The 20,306-nt window shown below is 39.0% G+C and overlaps 1 protein-coding gene across 1 annotated transcript in view; it reads right to left on the bottom strand.

The window, feature by feature from the left end:
* The window catches only part of ATP13A5 (ATPase 13A5), a 116,126-nt gene extending 96,280 nt beyond the window's left edge, over positions 1 to 19,846 (bottom strand). The window contains exons 1-2 of the mRNA XM_052643038.1: positions 19,784 to 19,846; positions 482 to 655 (exon numbers count right to left, since the gene is read on the bottom strand). Of these exons, the coding sequence (XP_052498998.1) occupies positions 482 to 655; positions 19,784 to 19,846 (237 nt within the window). The remainder of the gene's footprint in view (positions 1 to 481; positions 656 to 19,783) is intronic.
* Positions 19,847 to 20,306: the final 460 nt, after the last annotated feature.

The following is a 20,306-nucleotide window of genomic DNA, read 5'->3' as shown; positions in this document are numbered from 1 at the left end:
CCATGTTTTAAAGAGTCCTCCAGGTAATTCTGAATTGCACTAAAATTTGAGAACCACTGTGCTAGGGAAAAAAGAGAAAGATATACTTTGCAAGAAAGTTCATATCCAGGAAATAGTCTCCAGCTATCTTAAAATGACATCTAGATGTTTAAAATGTATAATATCCCTCAAAACACATGTTTTTGAAAAACTGAACAGTAATTCCCTTGTATATGTTTAAGAGTTTTAACACTGACAGCCATTGCTCATGTTATGGCTAAGAGCACTTACAATTAGCCTGACATGGCAGAAAGTTCTCCAGGCAGATGTGGAGGAAATGTCCTACATTCCTGGGTCAAAATAAGATGTAGCAAATAGATGACAGAGATAGTCCTGCCATATTGTATCTGGGGGCAGGGAAGCTCTTAAACAGAGGAGGATCTGCTCTGGAGTGCTGAGCGTCACAGCTTGTGCACTAGATGCAACACAGAAGGGCACGTACCGTTGTCCTTAGCAAAACAGTGTCTGCTTCTTGCAAGGAGCATGGGATACAGTAGGCCCATACCCTCCACTGGGGCTTCCAGTAGAATATTAGGGGAAGGACCCCACAGGTCAGCAGGGATGTCACAAGGAAGAGAACTCTGCGTAGCTTCTGGGTCTGGTAACCAAACACCTCCTGGAGAGTAAATAAAAAATCACTCTGTTTTCCCCACATAAAATCATATTTTGTTCCAAGACACACAAACGTTAGGTGCAGGTTGGGTTGGGAGAGGAATCTAGTTTTGGTTGGATAGATCAGATCCTTTGCTTACAGCTGTCAGCTGATACAATAAAAAAAGAAAAAGAAAGAAAGGCTCATTTTGCTATCCTGGCACATGGAACTAAAATGTTAGGAGCAAGGAACAGGCAGACTTATTTGGTTCTAAATATTCATGAGTCACCTCAGATTTATTAATATAAAATACCTATGTTTTAGATAAGATTTACTTCTTTCAGATAAAAGGCTTTTAAAAATTATTAATATGAACTTATTTGAGGAAGATGATAAATTATGACCAATAGGATTCATATCTTGTTTTAGGAATGAAAGTGTGCATAAATGTACTGCTTTGTAAAACAGTAGGGTGATATAAATTAAGAGATTATTTGTACATGTGAAAGATTTTCAACAGACAGCTTATAGGTATTCATCCTGAGAGTAACGTGAAATATTTCTGCTTTTAATAATTGATTAGTTAACACTTGTCATGAATTGTGTAAAGACTTGAGATGTAGTTTTAGGGGAATATAAATAGCCAAAAACAATAGATTTGCTTAATTAAAGCTAATTTCTAGTTTCCACCTCCTACCACGAAATTTCACAGTATTGTTTTCTAAATTTCAAAAAACTAGATAGTGTATTTAGAAAACCCAGAGGGCTCCTGATTATGAGTGACATTGTTACTCTACCATTATTTTACTTTCTGCTATTATTGTGTGTGTGGGTGTGTTTTCTATGACTGAAATCGGGGTCCAGATCATAGGAGTGTAATGTCAAGAAAATAGGTTTTTCTACAGCACTTTCAGTGGTGGAATCTCCTGAATTTTATGCCAGTTTACTTTTAAATTTTTCTCTATTTTTGACCGTGCTGAGTCTTTACTGCTGCACGTGGGCTTTCTCCAGTTGTGGTGCATGGCCTTCTCACCGCAGTGGCTTCTCTTGTTGTGGAGCACAGCCTCTAGGACACGTGGGCTTTGGGAGATGTGTCTGCAGGCTTAGTTGCCCTGCAGTACGTGGAATCTTCCCTGACCAGGGATTGAACCGCTACACTGGCAGACAGATTCTTAACTGGTGGACCACCAGGGAAGTCCTTAGGACAGTTTGAAAGTGAAAGTGAAGTCGCTCAGTCGTGTCTGACTCTTTGCACCCCATGGACTGTAGCCAACCAGACTCCTCTGTTCATGGGATTTTCCAGGCAAGAATACTGGAGTGGGTTGCCATTTCCTTCTCCAGGAGATCTTCCCAACCCAGGGATTGAACCCGGGTCTCCTGCATTGTAGACAGACACTTTACCGCCTGAGCCATCATGCTCATAGTAAATCTTTTGGCTTACTTCTTTGGGAAAATTTTTATCTTCAAAATAATCATTTTAATTAATATTTTCTAATAAAGAACTCTGGTAGATCAAGATTTCAATAAAAGTTGATGAAAGTAACACTTAAACATATTGAAAAGGTCCCAGGTTTAAGAAGCAAAGATGTAAGTTAGATTCACCACTCTGTTGGTTTCCAGTTATGTAAACTTAGGTAAATCATTTCATTTCTAGGAAATCCCAATTTACTCTTCTACAAAAACAATTAGAAATATGTACTTTACAGGGCACTTGGACTCAAATGAGATAATGTCACCTTAAGTGTTCTGCAAAGTAATTACAAGGTTAAGAGTTTCTTTCCACTACTCCTTAATAGGATCACCTACTTGGGGAAAAATTATCCATTAAGTTTTGCGATGCAACTATTTGGAAATTATTCATGATAAGCTTTACATGCATCTTAGAAACACACGTTCACTCTGCTTTAAGCATATTTTCAGTTAGAGCTCCTTTCTCTCTCCTGTCTTTCCTCTGATTCTGTAAACCTGCTTTGGTTTTATTTGTCAGGTACATTAGGTTTATTAGACTCAAATAAAAAGTATATGACAGTGCACATATTATGTCAAAAATATGCATTCTTTCACATTTTAAAAAATGGAATAGCTTTAGCTTTACGTTTGTAAAATTTATTTATTTACTTTTAGTTTGGGCTGTGTTTAGCTCGTTGCTGCAAGTGGCTTTCCCTAGTTGCAGAGCCAGACCCGCTCTTCAGTTTTGGTGTGCAGGCTTCTCTTTGCATGAGCTTCTCTTATTGCGGAGCACAGGCTGGAGGTGTGCGGGCTTCAGTAGTTGTGGCACATGGCCTTAGTTGCCCCATGGCACGTGGGATCTTCTCAGACCAGGGATTGACCTACTGTCCCCTGAATTGCAAGGTGAATTTTCAACCACTGGACCACCAAGGAAGCCCAATAGTCATTCTTTTACAAAGCTATTTACAGGGTCTGTTTCCAAAGCCCAAGAGTACGCAAAATAGAAGCAGAATAGTTTGGAATTTTAGTTCAGCTTTTAGCTGAAATGAGCACATTTGTAGACAACATAACTTTTTTCTGTTTACTTACATACAGCAATGGCATTGGTAATCATAATTCTGGTTTTCCATCAGGTCTTTTCTATACAACAATTTTTTTAATTAAAAAAGTAACTCACAATCAAGACTTCAATGAAATCACTATGGCTACATACTTCCAATAACCTTATAAACTGAGTAATTCTTTAGAGAAAGCAAGGTGATAAATTGTATTAAGAATTATAAAGATGTTTCTATCCCTTGAATCAGTAATTCCACACTCAAAAATATACCCTAAGGAAATAATACAGAAAGTGATGTATATAAAGATTTCAGCACAGCATTATCTGTAATAGCAAAATTATTAGAAAGAATAAATGACAGCTAACAGTTCAATAAGATGTGAGTCAAAACAATGGGCTATTGTGGAGCCATTTAAAACAAAATGTATGAACTCGATTTAGAAGCATGGGTATGATATGCTGCTGCTGCTGCTGCTGCTGCTGCTAAGTCACTTCAGTCGTGTCCGACTCTTGTGCAGCCCCATAGACGGCAGCCTACCAGGCTCCCCTGTCCCTGGGATTCTCCAGGCAAGAACACTGGAGTGGGTTGCCATTTCCTTCTCCAATGCATGAAAGTGAAAAGTGAGAGTGAAGTCTCTCAGTCGTGTTCAACTCTAGCGACCCCATGGACTGCAGCCCACCAGGCTCCTCCGTTCATGGGATTTTCCAGCAAGAGTACTGGTGGAGTGCCACTGCCTTCTCCAGGGCATGATATGATATATGATATAATGTTAAGTGAAGAAAAGAACAGATAAAATAGATGGACAACAAATAGCAATATGATGAACTTTAACCTAACTATATCAATAATTACAGTAAAAGCAAAAGGTCTTAATTCTATATTTGAAAGCAAAGATGATCAGGCTAGACAATAAAAGATTTAGTATATGCTGTTTAAAAGAGACACACTTTAAATGTAAAGAAGCAGATAGATTACAAGGATAAAGAAGGGGAAAACATAGCATACAAACACTAAAAAAAACAGAATCAATAAAGCTATATTAATGGCAGACAAAATAGACTCTAAAAAAAAGAAATAAGAGGAAAAGGACAAAGATTCATTCAACAAAGAGACATAACAATCTTAAATTTTTGTGCATCTATAAACACAATTTCAAAACTTATAAAGCATACTTGATAGAACTTAAATTTACTCTCATTATTGGAGATTTTAAAACATAAAGAAGGAAATAATAAAGATAGGAAGAGAAATAAAGAAGATAGAAAGCAGACATACAATAGACAAAATCAGTAATGCCAGATTTGCACTTGGAGAGGTTAATAAAATTGATAAACTCAAATCTGAATATTTTATGGTTATTAACGAAAATGAATGTGTAACTAAAAGCCATAATACCAAAACAGATCTTCAGTCCCAGATGGCTTGTGAATCCTTTCAAATATCTGAGGTAGAAGCAATATCAGTCTTTCACAAACTCTGTCATAAATAGAGGTTGTAGGAATACCCCCAACTCATTTTATGAGGCCGGCATATTCAGATACCAGGATCAGATAGGTACGTAATAAGAAAGAAAAATTATAGGCTAGGATTTATAAGAAACATGGATGAAATCATCCTGAAGTACGTTTTCTAAATCAGTGAAATATTTTAAAAGTGATGTGTCATTATCAAATGCAGTTTATTCTAGGACTACAAGAACCTGAAAAACAATGTACTTTGGTAAATTAACTTGAGGAGAAAAATGATAATCAGATACAGAGAAATTTTCATGAAATTTAATACCAATACATTAAAAAAGAAAGAAACCTCTCAGCAACCTAGCAACAGATAAGAACACCTGTCAGCTAATATCATGCTTAATGATAAAATATTACCGCTCTTGAAGTGACAAGCAAAATAAGGTTACCAGCAATCACCACTAGTATACAGTGTAGTACTGGAAATCTTAACCATTGCATAAGACAAGAAAATAAAATAATGTTTATAATAATTAGAAAATGTAAAGTAATAATACTATATTATATACTTGAAAGTTGCCAAGAGAGGAAGTCTTAAATGTTCTCACCACAGAAGAGAAGTGATAATTATGTGAGGTGATGGAGGTGTTAGCTAATATTATGGTGCCAATTATTTCACAGTATTTAAGTATATCTGATCAATTCCCTGGTGGGTTAGACGGTAAAGCATCTGCCTACAATGCTGGAGACCTGGGTTCAATCCCTGGGTTGGGAAGATCTCCTGGAGAAGGAAATGGCAACCCACTCCAGTATTCTTGCCTGGAAGATCCCATGGATGGAGAAGCCTGGTAGGCTACAGTCCATGGGGTTGTGAAGAGTTGGACATGACTGAGCGACTTGACTTGACTTTACTAATCAACATGTTGTATGCTTTAAACTTACAGATTTTTATATGTCAATTATATCTCAATACCTTTGGAAAAAAGAAGTAAAACTCTGTTTATGAGTAGATAATGTGATTACATACGTAAAGAAATTCAAAAGAATGTGCAAACAATTATCGCAGTTAGTAAGTGAAATTATCAAGGTTTTTGGATACTGTGTCAATATAGAAAAACCAATTGTATTTATATACTATATACTGGTTACTATATACTGTTACTATATACTGGTAACAAACAACTTGAGAGTAAAGTTAAATATCATTTGTAGTACTATCAAGGGGAAAAAAATCAATTATCTTGTCATAGTTCTATCAAAATTGTACAAGAGCTCTGAACTGAAAACTACATATTACTACTGAAAGCAAAGATACAAATAGAGAGGTTTATTAAGTTTAAGGACTAACCATTAGCAATCCCACTTAACTAACTGATGATTGAATTCATGGAACTGTACAATGAAGATCAGTGTACTTTTTGACATCACTGTATGTATATATGTCGATGAAAAATAAAACAAAAGTGGAGTTTGTTATTAGATGTCCAAGCAGGTGGAAGTTACTTTACTTACTTTAGTGTGATTGAATTGAGCAAGAGAGAATGACAGCAAAATTTGGGAAGTGAATGATAAAAGAAAAGGACCATAGAAAGGACTTCTATGGAAAGTGGGAAGTTCGGTGACCCGGGGAAGACAGTAACTGTCTTGAGCTGTGGATGACTGGAAAGTGCCGAGATACATAGCAACAGAGTTAAAAATCACATCTCTAATAACCAAGATAAGTTTCTGTGTAAGACATTGCTTATGGCTGGAAACAACTCAGTTTTAAAATATCAACAGCTTTTTCCTTGATCTGTCAAAAAAATCAGTAGAAAAATAGATAATAGATAGACAGAAATAAAAGACCTTGCAAATGTCAGAGTAACTTTCAGAACGGTGTAGCTCCTTGAGCAAAGATGAGCAGAAGGAATGTTTTTGTTTCCTTGATAAACTGGCCTCATAAATCTTAATAAAATTCCTTTCTGTCCTTTCTCAGTTTTCCTAGAGTTTATGTGACTAGATATGCAACTTGAGGTCTCAGCTAAAAGAATCACTACTTTATTTGGCACTCTTCAACCTAGTCTCAATTGGTTTGTCAATGTTTGTGTGATTCAAGTTTATCATATTTTCATTTTAACCAATTAATCTCAACTATAATTTGATTGTTCTAAATGATTATTCTTCGATACAGTAAGATTCACTCAGATTTCTCCTAAATACTGATTCAGTTCTAGTAAAATCCACTAAGAAATGCAGGATAGATGAGAGAGCCAGGAATATTATGTGAGCCATGATCGGAAGACAAGTAGAATGTAGAGGTTTTTAAATATAAAGGTACTGCAAATAGGAGTGAGAAGATCAAAATTTCAAGCTCCTTTCAGTGAAGTGAGCTTTGCCACCTGTTAGCTATGTGACCTCAGGACTTAACCTCTCTAAGTCTCAATTTCCATCTCTGTACTCAGGGGATATTAATAACACACACCTGGACAAATAGTTGTGAAGGTTAAACATGAAGTGTAAGGTGCTGAGCACAGAGGAAGTGCTCAGTCAATGTTAGCAGTGGTTTGATAATAGGTTCCTAGTGGCTCAGACAGTAAAGAATCTGCCTGCAATGCATAAGACCTGGGTTTGATCCCCAGTCAGAAAGATCCCCTGCAGAAGGAAATGGCAACCCATTCCAGTATGCCTGCCTGGAGAATTCCATGGGCAGAGCAGCCTGGTGGCCTACAGTCCATGAGGTTGCAAAGAGTCAGACACGACTGAGCAATTAACACTCCGGCTTTCCAGTCCAAGGAGGAAAAGAGGTGACTCAGTTTTGAGTTGCAATATATTGAGTCAAGGTTGGCATTGGAAACAGGCTGTATTCCATTGGCTGAGGACCCCAGACCTGCCACTTACTACTGGAATTGAATAGCACAGAGGTTGCGTCCATCTTTGAATAAACTTGAATTGTAGTTTCTCAAAGAAGTAATGTTCCCTCACTTCTTTGTTCCCCAACAGAATTCTGTATTCCAAATGCTAGGAGAGGTGGCACAGCCTTAAATGTCTTTTCCTAGACCCAGAGTACAGAGTAGGCAGCCTCTGTACTGACTAGGAGTAACTGAAATGTGCAGGTGCCTTTTGACGGAGGTTCTCTAAGGTCACAATTTAGAGCCTTCTCCAAGTCTGCCAGCAGAGCCCCTGTTCTTTACAGCCGACTCTGTTACCTTCTAGAAGCCCTCACTCCTATTTCTTGCTCTGTCACTTGCCAGTTAATGTGATTTGCGTAAATGATTTAATTCTCTGAACTTTAGATTCCTTGTGTGAAAAATGTGGCTGGTTGTAAAATAATGGAAGTTGTCTGACATCACAGTTAAAAGCTGGGGATAGCGCATAAGAAAACTAAGTTCAAATCATGCCTCTGCCACTTAGGCACTTAACACTTGGGAAATCCATATGACTTCGGATTATTCAATTTCCTTCTTCATAAATAAAAATAGAAACATTAACTATTTTTCTGGGTTATTGTGAGAAAATGATGAGATAATGCATGCAACGCACTTAATACAGTTCCTGAAACATCTTGGACATTCAGTATATGTTGAGAGTAAACATTAGCTTGGTTAATTTACCATCCAACAAAATTTCAGTGGATTATAAGTAGCCAGTCTTGTTGAACTGACTGTGAAATGATTTGACCATAGGCAATATTCAGAGCTAAATGCTATTTGCCAAAACCATAAGTCGTGCTTCTAAAAGTGGCTTAAGTGGAATTTTTGCTTTTTCCACAGAGCACAAATTGTCAAAACTGAAATAAAATGCAGGCTAAGGAGAAAACTGCTCACCTTTGTGATATGTGAAATTAGGAAAGGCTTTAAGATAAACACCAACTTGATCCAAAGACTTACTAGATGTAGTAACTACATACACAAGTATCCCAGTGCACACATACACACCATTACAGTCACCCTTCACTAGCATGGGAGGTAAACAGTGTACCAGATTATTCTCTCTCTGATGCTGACATAATATGACCTTTTGTATGTTTAATTCACTGAGTCCAATTTTCTCAGCTGTAAAACTGATATCTGAGTAACTAGCTCGTAGGGATTTCGTGAGAACATACGTGAAGCACTAGCACATAGAGGACATTAATTATTTCTTCTTTTCTTTATAGATAGTTTGGCAGATATATAGCTACCATCAGAGACAGAACCAAATTGTTCGCACTATTTAGGAAAGGAGAATTACAGGGCCCAGCTTCATCTAAACATAATTTCTTCCCCAAATTCCCCTTTGGTGGGGTATTCTTTGTCTTATAGAACTATCCCCAAGGGTTCCCTTCCTACTTGTTCTGGAATTTTCATTGCATCTGGAGCACTAGAATATATGAACCCCTGGTCTTGTGAATAGGTCTTTTTTCAGTTTTTGTAAACTGTGTTATTATGTTCGCCATTCATGTATTTATCCATCTGAAATATTTGTCGCATACCCACCATGCAAAAGCACAATAGTGATTCAAGTTTTTTGGAATGGGTATTTTGGGTTACAGTTCATAACATTCTCATTTATTCAAGCCAGATTATTACAGCTCAAGGTTACAAATTTATTTACTCAAACAAGATATGACATAAAAAACTCTCATTACTTCAATTACCTTTTGTGGACGGCAATGCCAATTTCCTGTTGTGACAAGTTGGGTTTTATCGTAAGTAAGAATCTTTCAATAACATTAGAGTAAGTTAGCCTTTTCTCTGTAGGTCTCAAACTTTTAGTCCTTTGAATCATAGCCAAAGAGATAATGTCTCTGTGTCCTTTTATGAAGCTAGAATTCATCATGTTTTATCTTCTTTTTTTAAAACAACAATCACAGCTCCAGGTTTCTATTCATTATTCACAGTCTACCCTTTGTTGTCTTTATCTGGACATGCCAAATTGTGTTCTTTTATGTGTTAAATGGGAGGATATTCTTAAAACTGCTCTCTTATCTCTAACTCTGCCATGTTTCAAAGTTCTTTTCCTTAATGTTAAAGATAATATTGTCTGTAGGTAATGAATCATAGTAGTGTGGCCATTGTTCCTCATCCTACTATTACTGGTTTGGTGTGATCACAGGTAGTAATTTGTGTTAGTTATCGCTAGTTACCAAGTATTGTTAATTATAGCTTTCTATATTTTGTGCTGCATTCATGCCATGGAGTACCCTTTGGGTAAGGACAAAATGTCATGAGTACTTTCACTTTTATCCACATTTGGCAATAAGAACTAACCTTTCTGAGCATTTACTTAGGTGTCATTTAATCTTCACAAAATCTATGAAATAGATATTACTATGTATTAAAATAGGTACTATTAATAATAATATTTGTAAATTGTTATTTATAGATCAGATAAACTGAGTTTTATGGGGGAGGAATAAATTAGGAGTTTGGGATGTACATACATATACTACAATATATGAACAGATAACCCACAAGGACCTACTGTATCAGTTCTGTTCACTTGCTCAGCCATGTCTGACCCTTTGTGACCCCATGGACTGCAGGACTCCAGGCCACCATGTCCATCACCAAATCCCAAAGTTTACTCAAACTCATGTCCATTGAGTTGGTGATGCCATCCAGCCATCTCATCTTCTGTCGTCCCCTTCTCCTCCCGCCTTCAATCTTTCCCAGCATCAGAGTCTTTTCAAATGAGTCAGTTCTTTGCATCAGGTGGCCAAAGTATTGGAATTTCAGCTTCAACATCAGTCCTTCCAATGTATATTCAGGACTGGTTTCCTTTAGGATGGACAGGTTGGATCTCCTTGCAGTCCAAGGGACCCTCAAGAGTCTTCTCCACAGTTCAAAAGCACCGGTTCTTCAGCACTCAGCCTTCTTTATAGTCCAACTCTCAGATCCATACATGACTACTAGAAAAATCATAACCTTGACTAGACCGATCTTTGTTGGTAAAGTAATGTCTCTGCTTTTTAATATGCTGTCTAGGTTGGTCACAACTTTCTTTCCAAGGAGTAAGTGTCTTTTAATTTCATGGCTGCAGTCACCATCTGCAGTGATTTTGGAGCCCCCCAAAATTAAGTCTGTCACTGTTTCCACTGTTTCCCCATCTATTTGCCATGAAGTGATGGGATTGGACGCCATGATGTTAGTTTTCTGAATGTTGAGTTTTAAGCTGACATTTAGGCTCTTTAGTTCTTCCTCACTTTCTGCCAGAAGTGTGGTGTCCTTTGCATATCTAAGGTTATTGATGTTTCTCCTGACAATCTTGATTCCAGCTTGCACTTCATTCAGACCAGTGTTTCTCATGATATACTCTGCATATAAGTTAAATAAGCAGGGTGACAATATACAGCCTTGACGTACTCCTTTCCCTCTTTGGAGCCAATCTGTTGTTCCATGTCCAGTTCTAATTGTTGCTTTCTGACCTACATACAGATTTCTCAAGAGGCAGGTGAGGTGGTCTGGTATTCCCATCTCTTTCCACTAGCTTTGTTTGTAGTGATGTTTCCTAAGGCCCACTTGACTTCACATTTCAGGATGTCTGGCTCTAGGTGAGTGATCATACCATGATGATTATCTGGGTCATGAATATCTTTTTTGTATAGTTCTTCTGTATATGCTTACCACCTCTTCTTAATATCTTCTTCTTCTGTTAGAATTCAGGTATGACCTAAATCAAATCCCTTACGATTATACAGTGGAAGTAAGAAATAGATTCAAGGGATTACATCTAATAGAGTGTCTGAAGAACTATGGATGGAGGTTCATGACATGGTACAAGAGGCAGGGATCAAGACCATCCCCAAGAAAAAGAACTGCAAAAAGGCAAAATGGTTGTCTGAAGAAGCCTTACAAATAGATGTGAAAAGAAGAGAAGTGAAAGGCAAAGGAGAAAAGGAAAAATATATCCATTGATTGCAGAGTTCCAAAGAATAGCAAAGATAGATTAAAAACCCTTCCTCACTGATCAATGCAAAGAAATAGAGGAAAACAATCGAATGGGAAAGACTAGATATCTCTTCAAGAAAATTAGAGATACCAAGGGAACATTTCATGCCAAGATAGGCACAATAAAGGACCAAAATTGTATGGACCTAACAGAAGCAAAAGATATTAAGAAGAGGTGGCAAGAATACTGTATAGCAAATGGCAAATATACTCAATATTTTTTAATAATTACAAAGGGAAAGAATCTGAAAAAGGATGTATATATGTATGTGTTTATATATATGCATGTGTGTGTGTGTATACATATACTGAATTACTTTGCTGTACACCTGAAACTAACACAATATTGTAATCAACTATACTTCAATAAATAAATAAATAATCAAAAATTAAAATCTTTGCCAACTCTCCCAAACAAAATAAAATAAAATGTAGACTTGTTGACAAACTAGAAAAATAAAAAATAAGCACATGGGCTGTGCAGAAGTAAAAGTACAACTAAGGATTTTTGTTTGATAAGACTCATGGTGAGAGAGCACTGAATATACATCAAAAGGAAATGAAATGCATAGGCTGATTACCAGGGGCAATTTTAAGAACCAAAATTGGCCCTATGTCAAAGGCATGGGGCCACATGGCACATTCTGTTTAAAGTTATTCGTGGAGTAAGAGCATCACTAAACAGGAGAAGTATCTCAGTAATTATTTGCTTCAAATTTCTCTCTTGAAAAAAAAATAGCTGTACACCATCTTTCACAGATGAACATCCATTGTCTGCTTAAGACAGACTACTCACTACCTGGCAGGGTTGCACCTTCACTTGCTGGACAGCTGTGATGGCATATTCATTTTTCTATCACTGAATAACAAATGGCTTAAAACAACACAAATTTATTATCTCACAGTGTCCATGAGTTTGGTCTGCCTAGCTGGGTCCTCCGCTCAGAGTCTAATAAGACTAAAATAAGGTATTGTCTGGACTCTGCGCCTTCTGGAGATCAAAGATTTCATTCAAGATCACATAGCTGTTGGTAGGATTCAGTTGCTTGTAGCTTTAGAACAAAGGTCCCCATTCTGTTACTGGTTGTCGGCCAAGAGCTATTCTCAGTTCTCAGTTCTTACAGATTACTCAGAGCTTCTTATTACTCTGAACCTTCTATCTACAAAGGTGCAAAGTAAAGCCTCCTTTGCTCATATCTCTCTCGTCCTTTAAAGCTCTCTGACTTCAAGAAATGTCCAGTTTGTTTTCTGGGCTCACTGATCATGTCAGGCTTATCCAGATACTTTCTCTCTCTTTTTTAATTGAAATATAGTTGACTTACAAGATTGTATTAGTTTCAGGTACAAAAAAGTGATTGAGTTTTTTTATTCCATTATAGGTTATTGTAGGATACCGAATATAATTTCCTGTATTATACAGTAAATCCTTGCTGCTTATCTGTTTTATATATAGTTTATACTCATCTCACACGCTAGTAAAGTAATGCTCAAAATTCTCCAAGCCAGGCTTCAGCAATACGTGAACCGTGAACTTCCAGATGTTCAAGCTGGTTTTAGAAAAGGCAGAGAAACCAGAGATCAAATTGCCAACATCTGCTGGATCATCAAAAAAGCAAGAGAGTTCCAGAAAAACATCTATTTCTGCTTTATTGACTATGCCAAAGCCTTTGACTCTGTGGATTACAATAAACTGTGAAAAATTCTGAAAGAGATGGAAATACCAGACCACCTGACCTGCCTCTTGAGAAACCTAGATGCAGGTTAAGAAGCAACAGTTTGAATTGGACATGGAACAACAGATTGGTTCCAAATAGGAAAAGGAGTACATCAAGGCTGTATATTGTTACCCTGCTTATTTAACTTACATGCAGAGTACATCATGAGAAATGCTAGGCTGGAATCAAGATTGCCAGGAGAAATATCAATAACCTCAGATATGCAGATGACACCACCTTATGGCAGAAAGCGAAGAGGAACTAAAAAGCCTCTTGATGAAAGTGAAAGAGGAGAGTGAAAAAGTTGGCTTAAAGCTCAACATTCAGAAAATGAAGATCATGGCATCTGGTCCCATCACTTCATGGGAAATAGATGGGGAAACAGGGAAAACAGTGTCAGACTTTATTTTTTGGGGCTCCAAAATCACTGCAGATGGTGATTTCAGCCATGAAATTAAAAGACGGTTACTCCTTGGAAGAAAAGTTATGACCAACCTAGATAGCATATTGAAAAGCAGAGATATTACTTTGCCAACAAAGATCTGTCTAGTCAAGGCTATGGTTTTTCCTGTGGTCATGTATGGATGTGAGAGTTGGACTGTGAAGAAAGCTGAGCGCTGAAGAATTGATGGTTTTGAACTGTGGTGTTGGAGAAGACTGTTGAGAGTCCCTTGGACTGCAAGGAGGTCCAACCAGTCCATCCTAAAGGAGATCAGTCCTGGGTGTTCATTGGAAGGACTGATGCTGAAGCTGAAACTCCAATACTTTGGCCACCTTATGAGAAGAGTTGACTCATTGGAAAAGACTCTGATGCTGGGAGGGATTAGGGGCAGGAGGAGAAGGGGACAACAGAGGATAAGATGGCTGGATGGCATCACTGATTCGATGGACATGAGTTTGAGTGAACTCCGAGAGTTGGTGTTGGACAGGGAGGCCTGGCGTGCTGTGATTCATGAGGTCGCAAATAGTTGGACATGACTGAGCGACTTAACTGACTGAACTGAACTGATACCTGTTAACCCGCACTCCTAATTTGCCTGTTCCTCCCTCCTTCTCCCCTTTGGTAAACATTGTTTTGTTTTCTAGGTCTGTTTCAGTTTTGTACATAAATTCATTTTTATTATTTTTTAGATTCTACACATAAGTGATATTATATAATATTTATTTTTGTCTGACATTTCATTTAGTATAATATTCTCTATGTCCATCCATGTTGCTGCAAATAACAATGTCTCATTCTTTTTTATGACTGAGTAGTATTTCTTTATGTATATATACACTTTGTCTTCTTAAACCAGTTGTCTATTGATGGGCATTTGGGTTTTTTCCATATCTTGGTGATTATAACTAGTGCTGCTGTGAACATTAGGGTGCATGTATTTTTTTTAAAACTAAGTTTTCATCTTTTCTAGATCTATGTCTAAGAATGGGATTACTGAGTCATGTGGTGCCTCTATTTCTCTCTCTCTTTTTTTTTTTTTTTTTGTCTCTAGCTGTTTATCACTGCAGATGGTGATTGCAGCCATGAAATTAAAAGACACTTACTCCTTGGAAGAAAGTTATGACCAACCTAGATAGCATATTCAAAAGCAGAGACATTACTTTGCTGACTAAGGTCCATTTAGTCAAGGCTATGGTTTTTCCTGTGGTCATGTATGGATGTGAGAGTTGGACTATGAAGAAGGCTGAGCACTGAAGAATTGATGCTTTTGAACTGTGGTGTTGGAGAACTCTTGAGAGTCCCTTGGACTGCAAGGAGATCCAACCAATCTGTTTTGAAAGTGATCAGCCCTGGGATTTCTTTGGAAGGAATGATGCTAAAGCTGAAGCTCCAGTACTTTGGCCACCTCATGTGAAGAGATGACTCATTGGAAAAGACTCTGATGCTGGGAGAGATTAGGGGCAGGAGGAGAAGGGGACGACAGAGGATGAGATGGCTGGATGGCATCACGGACTCGCTGGATGTGAGTCTGAGTGAACCCTGGGAGTTGGTGATGGACAGGGAGGCCTGGCGCGCTGCGATTCATGGGGTCGCAGAGTCGGACACGACTGAGCGACTAACTGAACTGAACTGTGTATCCTTATTTTTAATTTTTTGAGGACCCTGCATACTGTTTTCCACAGTGGCAATACCAAGTTATATCCACCAACTGTTTAGGAGGGTTTTCTTTTCTCTACACCTTCTCCAGCATTTATTATTTGTAAATCCCTTTTTGCCCTATGTCCCCTGTATTACAAGGCAGATTCTTAACCAGTGAACCACCAGGGAAGTCCCCAGAGAACTTTTTAAATCTTGATTCTGTCACCTATATTGCTCTTTCTCCCTCATAATGGGGTGCCGGTTGAAGATTAGATAAGCTTGTCAATCTATAATATAAATGGTGACTAAATAAGAAAGAGACAGTAAGGCTCACTTTAAAATTTTCAAAGTTAGTCGTTTGAGTTTTATTTTGTTTGTCCTTTAATGGAAGATTAGGAGTATGTGATAGTGTTTAAAACAATTCAGATGTTCAAAATTTCTGATTTTTCTTACCAACTCTTTACATATTATTTTTGAAACGATAGACTTCAAACAATTATCATTCCCCAAGTTTAAACAGAGGAAGAGGAAATACCCTTAGCATCAAATTCACCTATTACATTATTTCTGTAATTTTTAAAGCCACGTGACACCCCCAACTCCTTGCATGTAAATTAACCCTTTATATTTTCATAGCACTTTCCATGTTTCCTACATGACCCTTGCAAACCTTGTGAGTCAGAAGGGGTAACTGATGTCATTCTCAGACAATTAACAAGGTTCCATAAGGTGTCCGTAGCCACCCAGTCAGCTGTGGAGCCTTGACTAAGATCTGCTGTCTGAAGGCCATGGCTCCTCCACTGTGTTACAGAAAAAAGTTACCACAAAGGGAAGTTCTCTCCTATCAAACCTGTGTCCTCTGTGCCAAGCGGCCATTTTGCCTTCCGGGCTGCTGCCATTTGTGATTCCGACACTGAAGTGGTGGGCATCTGTGCAGAGGGGAGCACCGAGGGAATGGTTGGGCCTGACAACCCGTGTGACTCATGCAGCGCTTCTGTCTCAAGGGCAGAGTCTGTCTCATCTCCACCAAGTAAATGCAGCAAGCGAGGCCCGAGAGGACCCCGGAACAGAGGCTGCTATGCACCCCCTGTGCCTCCTGATGCGCGTGGCTGAAGAGAAACATGACTTTTTCTCCCAGGAGAATAATCATAACGCTGAAATGATACCAGTCATTCATTGAAAACAGCCTTTCTTCCAGAGGTTCCATGGAACAGTAGTTATAAGGGAATCTGCCCCGCCAGGAAAGGATTCCATGTATACCATGTGTGAAATAGAGCACACTCTAATGCCCTTTGTGTAGATTCACAGTGAAGTACAGTATACTGAAAGCTCTGAGAGGCCCTGAAGTTATTGGTCGGCCTGTTTCACCAAGTACTTCTCAAACTTAATTGTTGGAGAGAAAAGGGAGAGTTTTTATATAATAAATACTATTAACAATATTGTACAACAGAAGATATTTTTGGAAAGGCTATCTTACCTCATTATATCCTCACCACAATTCCAAATGGTTGGTATTACTAGCCTCATATAACAAATAACCCAGGGAGGTTAAATAACTTACCCAGCAGGACCAGAATCTAAGCCCAGGTCTGCCTGAGAACAAATCCTTATCCATTAGGCATGAACTGTACAGACTCCAGACTCAGTGAGGTTCTGTGGCTGTGAAGGAGGCTGTGGGCTGTGAGTGAAACAGCAGGGTCCTGAGAAGGTCACAAGAGGAGACAAGAAAAGCTGACTGCAAATGGAGAGGCTGATGAAACACTTGGGCAGAAGAAAGGAGATGCTTTTGGGGAAAACATGCAGGAACAAGCGACCACTGGAGCCAGGTGGCGGTGCGGGGGTAGGGAGTGGGAGGCAGGAGACTGGGAAGGACAGTCAAGGCCTGTACACTGATGCTATCGATCACATGAGCTATTGTGAGGGTAACCTGAAAGACTGTTTGTCAAACACCCAGCGCAGCACCCACCCAGGAAGCATGTGGAGGAGCAGGGGCTGGAGAACAGGAGATGGTAAGGCAAGGTTCACCTGTGATACGCCGGCCACACCTTGTATCTGAGATGAGCTCAGGAAAATGACCCAAGACTGCACGTGGATCACCTCACAGGCCCTCTCCACCCATGGAGGTAGTTTCCACCTCACACCCTTTCACACAGTCACAGTGTTTGTTCACTGGAAATGATGACTGCAAGGAGAAGTCAAGTCTGGGCCACAGGAAACCTTTGGGAAAGGAAGAGCAAGTGCTGAGAGGTTGCAAAGGCTGGGATTAGGCCAGGCCCTGGTTGAACTGGCCTACTAATTATCTAAGAAAGAAAAATTCCAGAGTTTATCATAAGGCTATTTTACATAAGTATACAGATTTCTGGCTTTTCTTTCAAACTCAAAAGATCTGACAGCGCTGGGCCTGCGACATCTAGAATGGCAATTGCCTGGTGGCAGGTGGCAGTGTCCTGTCAGCTGTGGACCTAGGTCACCCCTTTAGCTTGCCTACTAGCCAGGTTTCCCGACTCACCTCAGTAGGATTTGCATCTGTGCTCTCTGCCTAAGTTCTTGAGTAAGATTTATGAAGGAGAGATTAACAGCCACTCCTTCTCCCCCTCCCTAAGATGCCCTGACAATGAGGTAAACCTAGGGGGAGTTCCTAACAGAGGGTTTTTTTGGTGGATTTCTCTAGAATTGTTTGATCACCAAACATTTTCTTCACCAAAGAAATTGGTGACTCCTGCTATTTAATCCTTTGATACCCATGCCTTCTGTGTGGTTAATAGAAGTAAAACACTAGACTGTAAACTTTAAAAATACAGCACTGAGTTAGAGAACAATGAAGAGAAAACAGATTTTTCTTTTGAACGCTCATCGACATGCTGGAAAAAAGCAGCAGACCTGGTAGAGTTGTTCGGTAGTGAACACAGGCGAGTAAGTTTTAGTTCTTTGCAACCCTTTAGTCTGAGGATTTTAGAACACTATACCACTGTCAAGATCTGTGGGGCAGATAAATGTAAGCCACTGATGTGAGCCACTTTTGTAATTTCAATTTCCCACCAGCCACATCAAAGAAGTTAAAACAAAAAAAAAGCAGGTGAAATTAATTTTCATAACATTTTATTTAATCCAATCTATCCAAAACATTGTTACTTCAATGTGTAACCAATATAACAATTATTCATGGGATATTTTACACTTTGTTTTTAGTGAGCTTTCAAAAGCCTATGCGTGTTTTATTAACACACTAAAGCGCATCTCAGTTGGAATTAGCTACTTCTCTAAAGGGGCTTCCCTGGTGGCTCAGTGGTAAAGAATTAGCTTGCCAATGCAGGAGACAAGGGTTCAATCCTTGGGTCAAGAAATGGCAACTCATTCCAGTATTCTTGCCTGAGAAATCTCTCGGACAGAGGAGCCTGGCAGACTGAAGTCCATGGGATTGCAAAAGAGCTGGACATGACTAAGGGACTAAACAGCCACAACTTCTCTAAAACCACATGTGGCCAGTGCAGGTATAAATGACATCATTTATTTTCCATAGGTTCACAAGCACAGTAAGTACGGAGAGAGGGGATATGAATTTCCGACAGATTTCACAGGGAACCGGAAGAACAAGGCAGAAAATTGATACCCTTTGGATATATGAACCCTGTCCTCTGGGTTCCTTTCTGCCCTTCAGTGCCCCCTCTCTATTCCATCCTCTCTTTTTCTTAATCTCTATTTCTCATTGCCTCGCTAGAGCGCAAACAGCGCAGGGTGTGCAGCCGGGAGGAGTGGACTGGTTTCCTAGGCTGGCCCTTGGAGGCTAAGGGCAAGTTGCTTAACCTCCCAAGTCTCATGTTTCTTGTCTATGAAATAGGATTAATTCCTTCCATGAGTTCTGAGGATCAAATAAAATAATAAATGTAAAGTCTTCAGTACTAAAGAGATATTGTAGTTTTCAAGATTTTCATAATTACTTTTCAAGATTTATATGTGTTTGGTGGAAGGGGCAGTGGGGAAAAAGGATCAAAGAAGTGAGAACTGTTTGTTTGTTTGTTTAATATGGTTACACTGTAGTCCTTCTTCATTACTTGGTGCTTAAAATCTCTCTCTTGGCTCTTGTAAGGCATGATTTCAGCCCAGAGCACTAAAAATAAATGAAAAATCTTTAAAAAGAGTTTCGTTTTTTTGCCTGCATTTGTCTAATTATATAGAGTGCCAGATGATAAGTGGGAATGCCTCCGTGAGTACCCTGTGGGTGTGCACAGCCATTACTCTGCAAAATGTCTGAGGAGGGAACTTCATGGGTCCAATCAAAGCACATCAGGATGGCAAGAGCTAAAAGACACAAGGTCATCGTCTAGAAGACACAAGTTTCTCTCCCCTGAAGGTTCCCCTGCTGTAAAAGTGTGCCTTGTGGATCTCCAGGAGCCTTATCAGACTTCAGCCTCTCCAGCTCCAAGTAGCCTACAGGCTCAGACACTTTTGAGAAACTATAATAAAAAAAAAGAGAAGACTCACCAGTTCGTTCTCCTCTCCTGGGTTGAGCAAAGCCTGATGGTCCTTTTTACTTTCCTCCTCCATCTGAACAGGACCGCCAAACTAATTCCCTGGGGAAATGTCAAAACCGCCAGGGCTTCAGTGAATTCAGAACAATCACTAATTGTCATTGCTGTTCTCAGGCACTTTTAAAATCTCTTAGCACACGCCTTACCTATTAGACTAACAAAGGAAAGAGAGGAAATACTTTCCTCAGCCACAGGATTGGTCTGTTAATCTACCCGTTTCTTTTTTTTAATTCTTAGTATTTACTTGCCGAACTAAATGTAAGTGCCTCCAGACTTAAAGTGTTGAACTAGGAAGATAAATCATTTCATGTACTGTCCATAAATATCTCAGCCAATGAATGTGAATGGTCACTTTGCCAAAAACCTGAGACAGAAGGATTAACCAGTGACAGGTGACTGAAAACCTTATGGACTTTGGGAAAGTAATGAGCGTACTGTGACCATGAAAACTGAAGGAACGGGTTTTGGTTCCTGAC

Source organism: Budorcas taxicolor, chromosome 1, assembly GCF_023091745.1.
Source record: "Budorcas taxicolor isolate Tak-1 chromosome 1, Takin1.1, whole genome shotgun sequence".
Taxonomy (NCBI): Eukaryota; Metazoa; Chordata; class Mammalia; order Artiodactyla; family Bovidae; genus Budorcas; species Budorcas taxicolor.
The sequence above is the reverse complement of the archived record's forward strand: the minus strand, read 5'-3'. Positions and strand labels throughout refer to the sequence as shown.